A 15,667-nucleotide genomic window follows, 5' to 3' on the forward strand; every position below is an offset into this window, starting at 1 on the left:
TTTATCTCATCTTCCATGTGATAGTTTATAATCTAATTTAATACAATCTAGTTCAAATGTTTGTGCTACATTCAGATCATACAGTGACCTGGAGTCACCCGTGGGTGGAAACTGCCTTCCACCTGGTGACCAAGTTAGTTGGTATCGACACTCATGAATTACTGCTGAGCTAACGTCGATATTTCTGTACGGGCCGGAGCATGGTGGGTTTGCCATCACTGGTAAATGTTTACAGATTAAAACCTCAGTCAGACGACTCATAGTCTATTTAAATGCAGAGTGAGTTAAATCACAGCGTGTGTTTCGGTCTGGGTATTGAACGGCAACAGTTTGACCATCAAGTAAAATATGAATTCTGTGTTGGATCAAGAACTTTGGTCATTAGATCAGTGTTAATGTGATAGTTGAACAAGGTCAGATGAGGAATAAATCCATGTTCTGACTGATTTAAGGAGTTACATTAAGAGTTTAACTTTAATGGATGGGTTTTTTATAGCAGGCAAAGATGACAACAAATATAAATATAGAGAAAATAAAACAAAAACGAGTGTAATTTAATAGGAGAGACAGCGGTCAGTATTTCCCAAGTTGCCCTCCTCTGATTGGATATTTTTGGAAAACGAGAGTCCAGGATGTCAACAACTCTCACAAACAGACCTTTTAATTGATTGATTACATGTGTTCTTCATCTGTTGTTTTACCTGTGCACAGGTTGTTCACATGGGTTTATGGCAAAATTTGAAAAAAGTTTCTGATTTTGTTGCAGCTGAAGGTGACCAGGAGTTCAAATGAGTCACAGCTGGTGCACCTCTGGACTTTGGAGGTGTCATTTCACACCAGACAACAACAAAAAGAAACGCCACTTCTGAAATAAGACAAGCTGTAAATAGGTTTTCGGGATCCTCACTTGACAAGAAAGGCTAGCACTTTCTCGAAGCTATAAAAGGAAATTATGTCACTGTGAATCACCTGCAGAGACTCTCAGAACTGACCCGCAGGCTTTTAGGATAATCCTCGTGTGGTTACGTCAGGACGCGGATTAACTTGTAAAATGTTCGCATATGTGCACATGAGTAAAACCAACTGGACTGGGTTGGTCAAAGTTTAGTTTATGAGTATTTAATACGAATGTTCGACAACATTAAGAGTGTGTGTGGCGCGGGAGTCGGGAAGAGAAATCAGTCCAGAAACAGACAGCGAGGGGGATGAGACGGGATGAGAGGGTGTGGTCTCCTAATCCAGAATGATCCTGTAAATCAGGGCCGGAGGGAGCCAGATTAATCCAGCAGCACCTCACCGTCAGAGAGGGAACATAAACAGAGAAGAGGCTAAAATCAGATGCTGGATTAGAAAGTTTTATAGATTTTTTTTTTCCTTCTTCTTCTGGATTATTATCATAAAACCAGAACAGCAGGGACAACAGTTGAGAAACATGGCGCTGATGAGGTCTGGCTGGCTCTGGAGACAGAGTGAGTACAAGCGGTTGTTGATATGATGCTGATTAAGTTTAATCTGTAGGTATCAAATGTTCTCATCTTACTTCTGCCACATTTTTAATTTGTTTTCATTTAAACTGAAGCTACAGTTCAGACGGGGTGGGAAATTGAAAGGGAACGTCTGAACTTATGAAGGACATACAGCACATCCTCATATTCTGAGGGTTTAAAAGTATTTTTTGGGGGGTCATTTTGCACTTTTTCACACTTGCAGCACAAACATGATAGGACATTGTACAGGACAGGCAAGTGATGACATGCAACCAAGGCCCGCAGTCAAGCCGGGGCCATTTTGGTTTTACGAGCACATCCATAACATTGGTCATCACTAGGCCTGCTGGATTTTCATATATCTATTTATTATTTATTGCAAATAGCTATTAGATAACAAAAATATGCACCAATCTGACTAAAATGCACATTTAGTGGGACTTTTAATTTATTTTTTGTACATTTTTAACAGCATGGAGTTAAATGAGGCCTAGCTAAATTACACTTTCAGACCACACTTCAGAGGAGCCACTTTAACGTGAGGCTCTAAATGTTTCAGAAGCACACGTAAAATAATAAAAACACACAATAAAGCACACATAAATAATAAAAACATAAACTTTCCAAATACCAACACCGATTTTAAGATGCTAACCACCAAGCTTGTAAAAGCCAATTAAATGTGTAACAGAGCAAAGAACTTTGGATTTTCTTTTTTTACTGGAATTATTTAAATCTAATAAATATTAAAAGCACTTCAATATCAAAATACCTGTTCAACAGGAGAATTTACAGGTGAAAAATGAATGAGAAAACTTAAATATTAGTATAACTTGTTATTCTAGGGTAAAAACGTTTGTCCAGTCATCTTCTAACAGGTGCCACTATTCATTACAACTTATTTTATGACACAGATGGCTCATGCAATATTTAGCTGTACATTCTGCAGCGTTTATGTCTTCAGGGCCGGGAAACAAAAACTGTAACTGTTACGAAACACTTTGCAATTTATAATCCCATTAATTGTCCCTGGCCCTGTCTTTAAGTGGCTTACCAAGGACTGAGACAGAGACTGGGGAGGAATCTGCTGGGGTGGGGGGATTCCACATCCAGAAAAACACAAATACAAAAAGAAGCACAACATTAGTTAAACCTTTAAGCCTCCGCGTGCTTGTTTGTGGGCTTCTTTAGCCTATTACAACAAAGACCAGAGGTGGTAAAAGTGTTCACAGTCTGTATTTAATAAAAAGTATGGATGCTTGTGTAAAAAATACTGAATCAAATCAAGTAAAAGTAATAAAGTACAGGCTCTGAAATGTATTTAAGTAAAAGTTTTTTTTTCTTTCTTCATGAATGAAACAATAACATCGTTGATAATTTTGCAAAATTAAAAAAGTTCTGACAGCATTAGCATCTGGCTCATTTTTAGCAGCTTCGGTTCTTTTCTTTAACGTCAGAAGCTCGTTAATTTTAGATTAAGACTCAATACATCCGCCATGAATCATTCTTGGAGTCGACAACAAGGGGCAACTCTCTTAAATGAGGCCATGGATGGGGAAGAGTTTGCTTTTCCAAATCTTCCTCCATGCTGCTGTTAGTGGTATCCCTCTAACTCTCCTCATGCTAGCTGGGGGCCATGCTAAAGCTAAGGCTAGCTGAGTAGGTTTAGTAGTTGCTACGTGGTTCAGTCAGCCATTCAGGGCAAACCATAAGACTTTTTGGTGGCTTGATTTTCTGTTTGGGTGTGTGGGTCGGGGTTTCTCCATCCCCTACCCGAACCAGGGTCTGTATCCTCATCCCAACCCTTCCCTTCCCTTCCAACCAACAGAATTGTGCGTTTTGTTGAATAGCAGTTAAAGAGGCTAAGCTAATCTCTCAGCGGTTGAAAGTCATGCGGTTGTGCAGTGGCAGCATCATCACTGTTAAGCCTTCTTCAAGGTGTCTTGGGCCTAACTTCACAAAAACAACAGTGAAGGATGGTGCCCACTTGAAAACCCCAATGATGTGCTTTATACTGGTCGGTGTTCATGTGGACTTGGCTTCGATTATGTCACGTCTTTTACGACACGTCATCCCTGGAGGTTAAAAAAAGCCAGTTTTTCCAGTTTAAGGAGCAGAAAGTGCAGATATTTGTGTACAAATGTAAGGAGTGAAAAATCTACTTAAGTAAGACAAGCACTAATGTGGCCTGTGTCTCCTCTCCAGCATCCGTCCTAAAACGCTGGAAGTTAAACTGGTGTGACCTTTGGATAGACGGGAGTCTCTGCTTCTACAAGAGCGAGAGCAGGCGGGAGCTGGAGATCCGCGTCGGCCTGAAGACAGCGTGCATAGATGTGCGGTCTGGTTTGGAGTGTGGAGGTAAAGGGCAAGAATAAAAGCTAATTGCACCTTATTATTTAACTTTAAACTTTTCATTGATCAAAGTGACCAAAGCCCAGTGTTTGGTAGAGAGAACCGGTCGTGGAAATATGCAGATCTGTGGATGAGTTTCTGCTTTTACTTTGTGGCAGGCGTGCCTCCACCAGAGAGTAACCCCAGGGAGAACCTCATCGTGGTTCAACTCAGAGATGGCTCAACACTCAACCTGTGCGCCAACAGTGAAGATGAGTCCATGTAGGTAGTCGCACTTCACGCCTGCCTGCTCTGCCTTCCCCTCACCGCCGTCCAACAAACCCCTCATTTCTGTTCATCTCTTTCAGAGCGTGGAAGCTGACTCTGCTGGAGACCAGGAGGAACCCGGTGAGTCCTCGTCGGTTCTCCGTCGGAGCTCAGACCTGATCAGTGAACTCCTCAGTCAGCGTTTGGCTAAACATTTTCTTCTTCTTGTACTCCAGGTGTTCACATATGACCCATATGATGACTCCTACCAGGCTGTGCCGCTCAGCCGCTACCACACGGTCTACATCACACCTGGAGCAGGACCAGGTATGTCACATAGAAATAACGAACTGAAATTATCTCATTATTGTAAAAGTAGATCGAAATAAGTTTAGCACTGATGCCCCACAGCATGAAGGTTGTGGGTTCGAATCCATCGGCCTTTCTGTGTAGAGTTTGCATGTTTTCCTTGTGTCTACATGGGTTCTCTCCAGGTACTCCAACTTCCCACCGTCCAAAGACACGTCACAAGTGTGTTCACACTTGAAATCATTGTGATGAGTGTAAAGTTTAGATTATATTTTGGTTTATATATTGATTCCATATTTTTTTAATAAAAAAAAGAAAGAAACATGTGGGGAGTTTTGACCGGTAGCATATTTGTGCTCAAGGGAAGAATTAAAAATAACCATCTGTATAGAGCTTTGACATTACACATTAATATGTGAAACAATTTGTTGCAGATGGAACAAAGAATAGGAGAAGGATGGTGTAATCTATATGCAATATACACCTATTTATGTAAGCAATGGCAGAGATGGCATGTAATTCATGGGTGTCCCTTTACGTCATGTGACAACTCAGGAGCATCTCAATTCCCCCTCAGTGCACAGACTCACCTTTGATTCGTTACAGTTTGTCAAACACGATAAAGCCGATGTACTGACCTGAAACGTGTCTTCTCTCTGTGCCGCTGCTGAAGGAACCCACCAGGTGATTGTTCAGAGGGACCCGTTTGATGGAGTCGCAGATCATCTAGCGCTGGGACTACTGGCAGGCGTGGCAGCGGGAGCAGCCATGCGCTCCGTTTTCTGGATGCCCTTTTTCTGCTGAGATCACATTCACCATCCACACGCACCAGACACCAAACCAGCATGTGTAGAAACAAGTCTTTTTTTTTTCTCCATCGTCTTCCTCATAATCTCTTCCTAAATCAGATTATTTCTTAAGTATAAAAGTTACAAAGCTGAAAAGAAAGTCGCACATTTCACCGTTCTTTTTGCTTGTACATTGTACAACAGACTGAATCTACCAATTAACTTTGTAAAACAGGAAGACAACATCTGAGTGCTCTTTTGCCTGCAGAATTTTGCACTTTATACATTTGAGAAGAGTCAAGTTTATTAGATGTATTTCCGTTTATTAGAAAACAACTGATTATTGATGATGCATTAAACTAAATGAGATCTGATGCTAACTCACTTTGTGTCATGCGACAAATAAACCAGAAAATAGAAGTCTACCGTTCTGGTTTGATAAAACAAGAGTTCTCGACCATATTACGACGTCTTCTTTAGTAGATACCGAATAACAGCGTTAAAAGCTCAGGAGGCTGCACAGAGACGTGTTGTTAGCGATGACAGATCAAGTTTGTGTGTGATTTGGTTGAAACTCGAGACAAAGTGTAGAAAACTAGTAGCCAGCATTGGACTCTGGTTGCCGCAGATAAATCTCCACGGCAACCGACGAGGACAGTGGGACGATGGCGAGGGATCCAGAAACAGCTGGTTAACGGACAGCGAGCTCCTTTTCAAAGCTACTATTTTGCAACCAAAATAAAACTTTTGGAGTAAAATGCATTTGTATTTTTATTATCCGTGTTATTTCTCCTCAGTGTTAGATTTCTGTGTCTCCAAACATAATAATGTCATCATGGGACAGGTTCTGAAATGCTATAAGGTCTGTGATAATATTCTGATGTGACATTTGATTTACTTTGAAGAAAATGGCTTGAGAAGAGAAAACATCCTAAGATTTTAGGCGTTTCAGTCTGAACACAGCCCATCGGGTATAAAAATAATGTGCACGCCCATTCATTTAATTTACATTAAGCTTCCCATTATATTTTTTCTCTGTGATGTGTCACTTTGGTTTTCAGTGGCTTTGCATAGGTTCTATTATTTACAAGGCGCAAATGTTCTGAAACGACTGATCTTAGTTTGACTTTAAACCACAGAAACTCTGCCGTTTTAACGAGGGTGTATAAACCTTTTTGTTTCCTCTGCGTGTCAAACATTTTAGCCACAGCTCCTGCTATGAAACAAGGCCTTTATGTTAGTGTCTAACTCTCGTTCAAAGTAGGCGCCCGACACCAATACCACAACAAATCCAGCTTTTTTTTTTTTGATGCTCCTCTTTGAACTTGTTCAAAGTTTCTTGGCTGCATTTATAAAAATCTCTTAACATTGGGCTCAGACTACAGGAGTTTATCCTTTCAGATCAGATTAAAAATCAGATTTCACCACATATATAAAGAGAAACCTCAAATCATCTCTCTAATCTAAAAACTACTAAAGGATTTGCGCGTAACATGTAAATGTGGGCCATACCTAGGTAATGGTCTGGATCTGATTCCTCCTCCAACTGTTGAGGAATAAGGGAATAAATCAGCCTGTAATCTGAGCCAAGGTTGACTCTTGTTCCAGCTCCAGATGTCAACATGCTCCTTGTGATCTCGGCATCTTAACATGCACTGAATTCAAAATCTCACAAGGGCTCATTTGGCACATAACTGGACTCAAATTATTCTAAAATATAATTTCCTGCTGAGTTCGAGTGCAGCACATTGTCTTTAGAAAAATAGTGATCGCCTCCAGCAATTAATTATAACCCCCCGCCCGCTGTTACTCCTCCTTGCATGTGACCCCTCTCTGAGAATGTCCGTTCTCTTTCCCGTTTTCCGTCACCTGGCCGTCCCTCAGCTTTCCCTCCGCCTGAAGTTTTCGGATCAGATCGTGGGGGCCTTTCCCCATCAGAGCCGACGGGTGCTTGTAGGAGCCCCCCAGGCGGTCCCACAGCGTGAAGTACTGGCCGTAGTTGTAGTCGAAGAAGAGGTGGTGGTCGGTGTGGTGGGCCGAGCCGTTGATGACGTCCGTCAGGGCGGCGGGGACGCGGTAGTCGCCGTCGTGGATGGAGATGGTCCAGATGTTGACGAAGACGTAGAGGGCCAAGTACAGCACCTTGTGGAGGGGGAAGAGGAAGGGGTAGATGTGGTACGGGAGGCCCTGCATGAAGCCGTCCACTGGGTGAAAGGCGTGGCTGGCGAAGGGAGTGGGGACCTTCCATATGTGGTGCGGTTTGTGAAACAGCTGTTGGGGATGAGAAGGCAGATGTGTCAATTCACGTTATTATAATTATTATATTTACTCATTTATCGCTAAATGGTACATTAAACTGGCAAAACAATACATGTGTAACTGTATTTGCCTTTATTAATTACAACAAAGTGTCAACACTGGTCACAACACAAAATGTTAGACACCAACTGGCACCAATCTCTATTCATTTATAATTCACACTAATACAAAATGTCTTATGATCCTAGAAACATACGGTTTTATTTATTTATTTATTTTTTTTATGTGGTATTAGGAGGGGATTTGGAAATTTGATTGATTGATGCTTTTATGTCCTTGTGTTATGTATCCAGTAGAGGGCGCTCTGACTCCCTTCATGTCATGCATCAGTCATGGCCCAGGGCAGACTGAAATACTACTGGAGAGCTGACCAGAGCATTAAGTTATTTCCCATGACATGCCTCGTTGTGTCTGTCACACTAGACTGATATGTTAGCAAGCTAAAGTTAGCATTATCTAGTTTAAAATTACCTTGCTAATCACTTTAACCATGTCAGAAATGGCTAAACTTATGATAATGTTAGTTTAACTATCTTAAAAATTACCTTGCTAATCTCTTTACCCGAGTTAGTAATGGGTAAACTTAAGATAATGTTAGTTTAACTAGCATAAAATAACCTAGCTAATCACTATAACCGAGTCGCTAATGGGTAAATTTAGGATAAAGTTAGTTTAACTAGCTTAAAACTGCTACCAGATGCTACAGACTAGATAAGAGCGCATCAAATTAACGTGTTGCCACTGTGCAAAAAACATTGTTGGCTATTTATTTTCAGCAATATAAACACATCAGAGAGGCCCATTTCAAATCATGTTTTACCAGAGACTTTTATGACGCAGGTTATTATCTACAGATAATAATTCATTAAATATCTATCATGTTTTTGATTTATTTTATGTCCAAAATGTTAATATGCTGCTTATTCTTCACATGTTCTGACAAAAGTATTTGTAAAACGGTAAAATCAAAAGTACCAGGTATTCTGGTCAAATGCCCTTAACTCACAGGACATTTTCTGACCTTTTAATAGTCTAAATAAAACAACAACAACAACAACAAAGAAAATGCAGTCTGCTCACCTTATAAATGAGCTTGTGGTGTAGGAAGCGGTGAATCCAGTAGATGCACATGTCCGTGAAAAACAGGAAAGAGATCATACTGAGGAAAAGCCCCGGCCAACCTACAAACACAGAGGTCAGGCCACGTTTTAGACTCAAGACAAACTCATAGAAACGACAAAATAAAGATAAATGAAGATTCTCCTTCCGCCTACCGAGCTGAGAGTCACCGACGTTGTCGTACAGTTTGCTGTATCCTCTCACTTCAGCGAAAAACAAGGCCACCGTTGGAATGCTGATCCAGGGCAGAGAGGTCATCGCATACTTGATTTCCCTCCGTACCTGATTCTGAGACGTACGAAGCAAATTAAGACATTTATTACAACGCGCGCCGTAATAAATTAAAACAGAAGGAAATAAGAAACCGAATCGGTAAACATAAGGTGGGAGGCCTGCAAGGAAATTACATCAGGTATAAATCAGAAGTGGGAGGAGGAGGCCAATATGATTTAATTAGGAGATGAATGGCAAGAGATTAGAGAAAAGGAGTTGAGAAGGAAAAATATATAAGATATTTAATAACACTGGCACAGACGAAATAACAAGATAGAAGATGTTAGGGAAGCAGATCTTTTTCGTGTCTCCTGGGTCCGACCCTCTATCGCCTGTTAGTGGCAGGATATAAGAAATGCACAGAGGAAATGTGGGTTGGTAAAATTAATATCATACAAATTCTGAAGATAAATAAATGTTTAGGATAACATCACGTTATGACTTGCTTCAACACAGAAGCATCTAAATTGAAAGACTGGGCAGCCACAACATTAAAACCACCATCCAGAGAAGTGAATAACAACGATGATCTCCTTACAACATAATATTCAGTTGGGAAACCTTGGTCCTGACTTTTATGTGTTTCCACAATGCTCGTCGTTTATTGTATGCTGCTTTGCTGCTACTTATTCACACATGAACAAAACAGACGCCACGCGAAACTCGAAGGTCTCACTGCGTTGATGAAGAAAAATTAACGTGTTCGTAAGAGCTCCGGAACATACGTCTGTCAGTGGTAAGAAAAGATGGTGCTGCTGCTCCCGTATCCAGGCAACACATGTCGTAAAGGTGCTTTTCATACTGTGTTACACAACACCTACACACTGCTCCAGACCACGCACACCCCAAAGGCAGCGACAAGGGGGGGCGTCCTTTGGATCCTGATGCCATGAATAATCCGTGTACGCAGACAGGCCTCATCAAAAGGCCTTTCTCTGTTTTCCCTCCTTTTAATATTTGTACTGTGTGCTTATAAAATGACTTCAGCAGGGGTCGGCATAGACACCTTGACTGGTGTCCAATTTCTATCAGAATCGGCATTGATTTTTTTGTTTTCTCTCTCCATTTTGGACCTCATGGGCCGGTCTTTGCTCCCCACATGCATCAATGAGCCTTGGACCATGTTTGGTAAAATACTGACACACTACAGAGTTTGTCCCTCGTCAAAATCATTCAAATCCTTCCACTTGTCCACTTTTCCTGCTCCCAACTTCCAAGTGTGGGGACCAAATGTTCACTCGCTGCCTGAAACACCCCACCCACCTGTTACAACATCACAGCTGATCTGTGTCACTTAAATAATGTCACCTGCAGAATAATGTGCCACGTCTTTTAGGAACATATTTTAACTCACACATCAGCAGGATTAAAAATGATGTAGGGTACATTAACAACTAAGAGTGTAAAAAAATATATTTTCTGTTGCAAGTGGGACCAAATACAATTATGAACTAAAAAGAAAGACTCAAAAGTGTATAAAGTATACGCAAAAAGTAGTTTTTGGCACGACAGGGGGCGTGTGAAGTAAATTAACTCCAAATGAAATAAAATTAATGCATTATTCATGAATAATAACAATAATTATTATATCAATTTGCAGGTTTTACTGATGATCTGTCCACCTGTCACTACTGGAGGTGCAAAGTTCATTTCATTGCGCAGGTTTGCGAGTTCAGTGCCAACGCAAACTCCAAAACACAGATACCTTTAGGAAGTGCGGGTGCTTCATCAGATTGTGGTCGAAGATGAAGAAGTAGCTGATGGCCCCCAGACCCAGGTACAGCACCGCAGCCCCGAGGTTGGTCAGCACCAGCAGGCTGCAGATCTGCCGCAGGGCTCCGTCCTCGGGCCACGACGCGGGGTACACGTACGGGGTGAGGACGTAGTAGTCGGCGACGTTCAGCACCAGGTCCATGGCTGAATGTGGAAAGAGCGTGAGGGAAACCTGGACACTGACCTGCGACTAGAAACCGGAAGGAAACTTACCGTCCGAGACCGAGGGCAGCGGCAACACGCCCCCCGCTGGACGCCATTGGCCGCTTTTCGTTGCCCCCGTCCAATCAGCGTCGACTTCCGTGTTGCGTCACGTAAACTTGAGCCACTGAGCGACGAGCTTCTCGTCACGCAGGTTGGCGTAATGTTTCTGATTGGCCGAGCGGAGGATCTGCTCATGGCGTTACAAAAACAACAGTACCCTAATTAAAGGCCCCTGCAACAGCTGGAACATCAGGGCAAAGACACTTTTAGCTCACTTGTAGAGAATTAATGTCTAAATACAACAAATAACCCCCCAACTAGTTCTCGACGGTTATTAATGCCATCCAATATTGACACTGGGATTATTTCAATATTATAACAAAGTCATCATTATGTAACAAAATATTAACATTGCTGTGCAAACACAGAATTGCAAATAATGAAATCCCTCCTCCTCCATCCTCACACAAGTGCTTGTTAATTAGCGAACTTATAGCTTGTTGACACAATTAGTTATGTTTGCATGTCATAAAAACTAGAAGATAGTAACCATATATAAATGCTATGAGGGCTTGTCACGGCTGTAGAATTAATCAAATGAAACACTCACTCTCATGTTTTTACACCAACTAGTATCTTGTTACGGCAACAAGCTTAAATGAAGCAGAATTATCTGCCACAAACCTAAAACTTAACGTCCCCATATGAGGACGCAGGGTCTCAGGAGGTTAATATTGATTGGAAAAAAAGTTTGGATGCTCCAACACAAATTTCTACTTCTAAACAAAGTTAAAGAAGTGTCCTTTAACATTATTCTTAAATGCTACCCTGCCAAACATTACATGCAGATTTATTTATTTATTTTTTTAAAAAAGGCATCAACACAAAGTGCTCTTTTTGCTTTGTTTTTTACGACTAGTTTGGCACCGCACTCACACCAAAAGATTCTGGGTGAACTTCAGCAGATTTATCATGATTTTTGCGTATCCTGGGAAAATATATTATTGCATAATTATGCCAAGACAGAAGGAAAATATCATTTCCTAATTAAGTTGCTGTTATTTTTGTGAATAAAATATTTTGCGAAAAGTAAGTTCAACAATAAAAATCTATTTGAAGATGTTATGTTGAAAAAGATTTTATTTTAACTAGAGATTCAACTAAAGGCTATAACAACAATTAATATAAATAACTATTTTAATATCAATGTCTGACACAATGTACCACTGGCTTGTTTCCTCTTAAGATTGTTATTCTCGTATACTGTTCTTTGTATTATTTATGTAAATATAATTTAAAAATAACTAAATAAATAAATCAGTACAAGGAAACCTTGGCGTGGTTTATTAAGCTTAATCCACAAATCTGGAGTAGAAGCACCAACAAAAAAGGGTTTTATTTGTCTTTTTAATACTGAACACCAAAGCTCCTTTAAAAACTTAGAAATTTAAAGTTTACTTATTTGTTTTGCAAGCACATACACCTCCTTGTAACTAAATTCACAGATGACCTTAAAGTTTGGGAGGCCTACTGCAATTCGGCATGCAACGTGTACCCATTTTGGCTTTTCTTTTCTTTTTTAAAAATAAATAAAATAAAATAACTTGTTATAGCACTTTTTCAGTAATTCCTTTTTCTTGATAATATAAGACTGTATGCAGTTCAAGCAGGATGAAATTCTTAATCTGTGAAATGCTGAACTTAACCCAAGAGAATACAAAAACAAAGGGAGGTAAGTTTAAGGATATATTATTTTAAATAAGTTATTAGGTCTGGTCTACAAGATACAAGTTTGAGAGAATGCATTTATGAGTAAAGACTTTTTATACTTCTACAAAGAAATGAAGATAAATACTGTATGCTTTTACCTACTGGTCATTATATTTAAAGTTAAATTTAGCTTTCAAATACAATAAAATATTAGTAGTAGTTAATGACAACTATCCAGCCACAAGATGTCACCAATGCTCTTAGGTGAAAGTAAGAGGGGCCTCATCTGTGACTCAGGAATATTGAGAGGATTCACCGTGTTGAAGAGACGCTTGCAGTCTAACATAAATGATGATCATGTGATAGAGTGTTAGACTATAATATAATATACAGTACTTATAAATCCTACAGCTCCAAAGTAATGGGGTGTAATATATATACAGTGTAGTCTCCATTTTTGTCCATGAAGATGCTAGAAGGCGGGGCTTAGATGGCGTAGTGTTCAGAAACAACAGGGGCCAAAAAGGGAAATACTCTGAAGGTGGTGGAGAATGACTGAGCTAAGAGCTTATGGGACGTCCAGATTAGGACTGAGGGTCAACGCGACGCGGTGGAAAAACAGCAGCAGGCGAGAGCTGTAGTGACAGATGTAGCGATCCAGAGTGATAGCAGGAAGACGGAACGATACAGGCTGAGAGAAAAACTAGACAAGATGCTCAGAGCAATTCAGGCTATGAGCATCAAACTGGGAGAATGGTTACAGCAAATCAGGAACAGACAAATCCAGGAACAGACAAATCCAGGAACAGACAAAATACATGCAGTCCTAGCAACAGGTAGATATTGTGCTCCGGTAAAGGATCAGTGTCAAATTAGTGCATTTTGAGGAAAATTAATACTCGATTTGATGCTAATCAGGACTATGTATAGTATAGCTTATAATGCAGTTTTACCTTTAAATAAACTGACAGCACTGTTTGTGTCTGCTAATAGTCGTGTATTGATGGTGTCAAATTATCGCACTTTATGGGATTTTTGGAATTATTGATCGTACAGAGGGTGATACTGTCGTACAAATGCGATAATTATCGCTCGTCTGGCAACGCTGTAGAGGATGCAAGCTTGAAGGAAGAAAGAACCGCCCACATTTTTTTTTTTTTAGTGCATCGAAACAGCCTCTGTTCTCGGAGAGAAAAAAATTGCATTCCCCTGCCTCGACTCACTATATCCTTTGTAAAATAACCTGAGTGTATGAGTCAAAGAAAACCTTGTTTATTTGACTGGAACTATCTGTTCTTTAGAGGAAAGTTGGTGTTTTGAGTGGAGCAAGAGTTGTCTAACAGGCTGTGAAGGCATCTCCCTCTGTGGGCAGACAAACATGAAGCAATCAGGATATCTGCAGAGAGGCAACCGTCATGCTGAGTCCCAGATAACCTGCTGCTCATCATCTCCTCAGTACGCAACACGAGTGGATGTGTCACTTTGGGAAATGCAATCAAAAACTGGAGAAACTTGTCACAACGCAGTCACAATTCAACTTTTTAAGCCGCGGTATACTTGATTACCCTGTCGCTGGGTTGATGCGACTTTTTCGGATGTGAACAACTCATTTCTAATTGACATACTCCACCAGGTTCGTAGCTACAGAAAACCTTGGATAGTTTCCAAACAGAAGATCAGACAGGGACTCTTGAACAGAAATCCCCCTTTAGATATACACTATATTGCCAAAAGTATTTGCTCACCCATCTAAAGCACTGAATTCCTGGTGTTCCAATCACTTCCGTGACCACAGGTGTATAAAGTCAAGCTTGCCTCTACAAACATTTGTGAAAGAATGGGTTCTCAGGAGCTCAGTGAACAGTGAACAGCCTGGTACTGTGATAGGATGCCACCTGCGCAACAACTCCAGTCGTGACCTTTCCTCACTGCTAAATATTCCACAGGTTTTATAACAAAGTGGAGGCGAATGGGGATGACAGCAACTCAGCCAGCAAGTGTAGGGTCACGTAAAAATTACAGAGCGGGGTCAGCGGATGATGAGGTCGCCAATTTTCTCCAGTCCCCATCGCTACAGACCTCCAAACTTCATGTGGTCTTCACATTAGCTCAAGAACAGTGTTTACATGCACAGCTTAATCAAGCCATGCTCGAAATTCGACTTTCTGAATGAGGTGCCTGTCCCAGTTTACATGCAACAGAGAAAATTGAATAACTGATTGGAACATGTCCTCCTCCTCCTCACTAGGTGGCGATATGTGTCTTTTCACCAGGTTAAATCGGCCCCCTTTCCAGTTGACCTATTACATCATACAATTAACAAAAGTTATAATTGATTGGTCAACAGGAAGAAGTGGAAGCGGAAGAGAGATTAGCAGTTAGCGGAGAAGTAGAGCAACCTATTGGTTTTGTTTTGTCCTTTTAGTCTTTGGATAAATTGATAAAACCTGTAATTTTATTTAATCTTTTTTAGGATAAAACTTCTTAAATCCCTTTGTGCCCACTATACAAATGAAGAGATTAAACTCAAGTTATTATATCATTAATTTTATTATTACTTTTTTATGAATAATGTGCTTTGTGGGAAATTAAAAATTAGAATTAAAAAACATTATAGAGCTATCGCTTCCAAAATAAAATAAAAATAAATTAAACTCCTGTTGTCGAACCACAAACTGATCTCGCAGTCCGAGCCGAACGTAGCTAAACATACAGGCTGATCATATAGCTGATGTCATCTGAAAGCACATCTGGTACCTACACCGACTGTTTACCTTCTTCTTCTTCTTTATTGGATGTTTTTGTTCTGGAGTCAAACGCCTGCGCAGCAGTTGTGGAGCATGCGCACAAGCGTTGTCCAGTTAAAGTCTTTTTAAGGCGTATACATGGTGGAAAAAATTGATTTCCAATTAGTTATCTGGGTGTCTTAATTGGATAAGGAGAAGTCTGATTTTAGTCGAAGTAACGTATTAACATGCACTTAAGTTGTCCAGTTAAAGTCGAATTAAGGCAATAATTCATTTTTATTTTCACCTGCATGTGAACGTACTGCATCCGAGCCAAACATCACCATGTGCGATGCAAAGT

General features: G+C 40.4%; 2 protein-coding genes across 2 annotated transcripts; one reads left to right on the plus strand and one right to left on the minus strand.

Annotated features, from left to right (window-relative positions):
• The first annotated feature begins 1,260 nt into the window (after positions 1–1,260).
• On the plus strand, positions 1,261–5,597 carry plekhb1 (pleckstrin homology domain containing B1). Its single transcript, XM_047607211.1, has 6 exons — positions 1,261–1,469; positions 3,693–3,845; positions 3,998–4,100; positions 4,187–4,226; positions 4,322–4,412; positions 5,068–5,597. Exons 1-6 carry the CDS (start codon positions 1,433–1,435, stop codon positions 5,196–5,198), a joined length of 555 nt encoding a protein of 184 aa, XP_047463167.1. The 5' UTR covers positions 1,261–1,432; the 3' UTR covers positions 5,199–5,597.
• LOC125021234 (lathosterol oxidase-like) lies at positions 5,485–11,016 on the minus strand. Its single transcript, XM_047607210.1, has 5 exons — positions 10,880–11,016; positions 10,599–10,810; positions 8,776–8,908; positions 8,582–8,682; positions 5,485–7,453 (listed from the first exon to the last, which is right to left on the minus strand). The coding sequence occupies exons 2-5, from the start codon at positions 10,806–10,808 to the stop codon at positions 6,989–6,991; spliced, it is 909 nt and encodes a 302-aa protein (XP_047463166.1). The 5' UTR covers positions 10,809–10,810; positions 10,880–11,016; the 3' UTR covers positions 5,485–6,988.
• Positions 11,017–15,667: the final 4,651 nt, after the last annotated feature.

This window comes from Mugil cephalus, chromosome 15, assembly GCF_022458985.1.
Source record: "Mugil cephalus isolate CIBA_MC_2020 chromosome 15, CIBA_Mcephalus_1.1, whole genome shotgun sequence".
In the NCBI taxonomy this organism is placed as follows: Eukaryota; Metazoa; Chordata; class Actinopteri; order Mugiliformes; family Mugilidae; genus Mugil; species Mugil cephalus.

Excerpts from the sequence above, each read along its gene's own strand:
- LOC125021234 (XM_047607210.1), bottom strand. The coding sequence starts at position 10,808 with ATGGACCTGGTGCTGAACGTCGCCGACTACTACGTCCTCACCCCGTAC. Across the intron at positions 8,909-10,598 it reads AGCACCCGCACTTCCTAAAG|AATCAGGTACGGAGGGAAAT; the intron begins GTATCTGTGTTT and ends CGTACGTCTCAG. Across the intron at positions 8,683-8,775 it reads CGTCGGTGACTCTCAGCTCG|GTTGGCCGGGGCTTTTCCTC; the intron begins GTAGGCGGAAGG and ends CTGTGTTTGTAG.
- plekhb1 (XM_047607211.1), top strand. The coding sequence starts at position 1,433 with ATGGCGCTGATGAGGTCTGGCTGGCTCTGGAGACAGA. Across the intron at positions 4,227-4,321 it reads TGGAGACCAGGAGGAACCCG|GTGTTCACATATGACCCATA; the intron begins GTGAGTCCTCGT and ends CTTGTACTCCAG. Across the intron at positions 4,413-5,067 it reads CACACCTGGAGCAGGACCAG|GAACCCACCAGGTGATTGTT; the intron begins GTATGTCACATA and ends CCGCTGCTGAAG.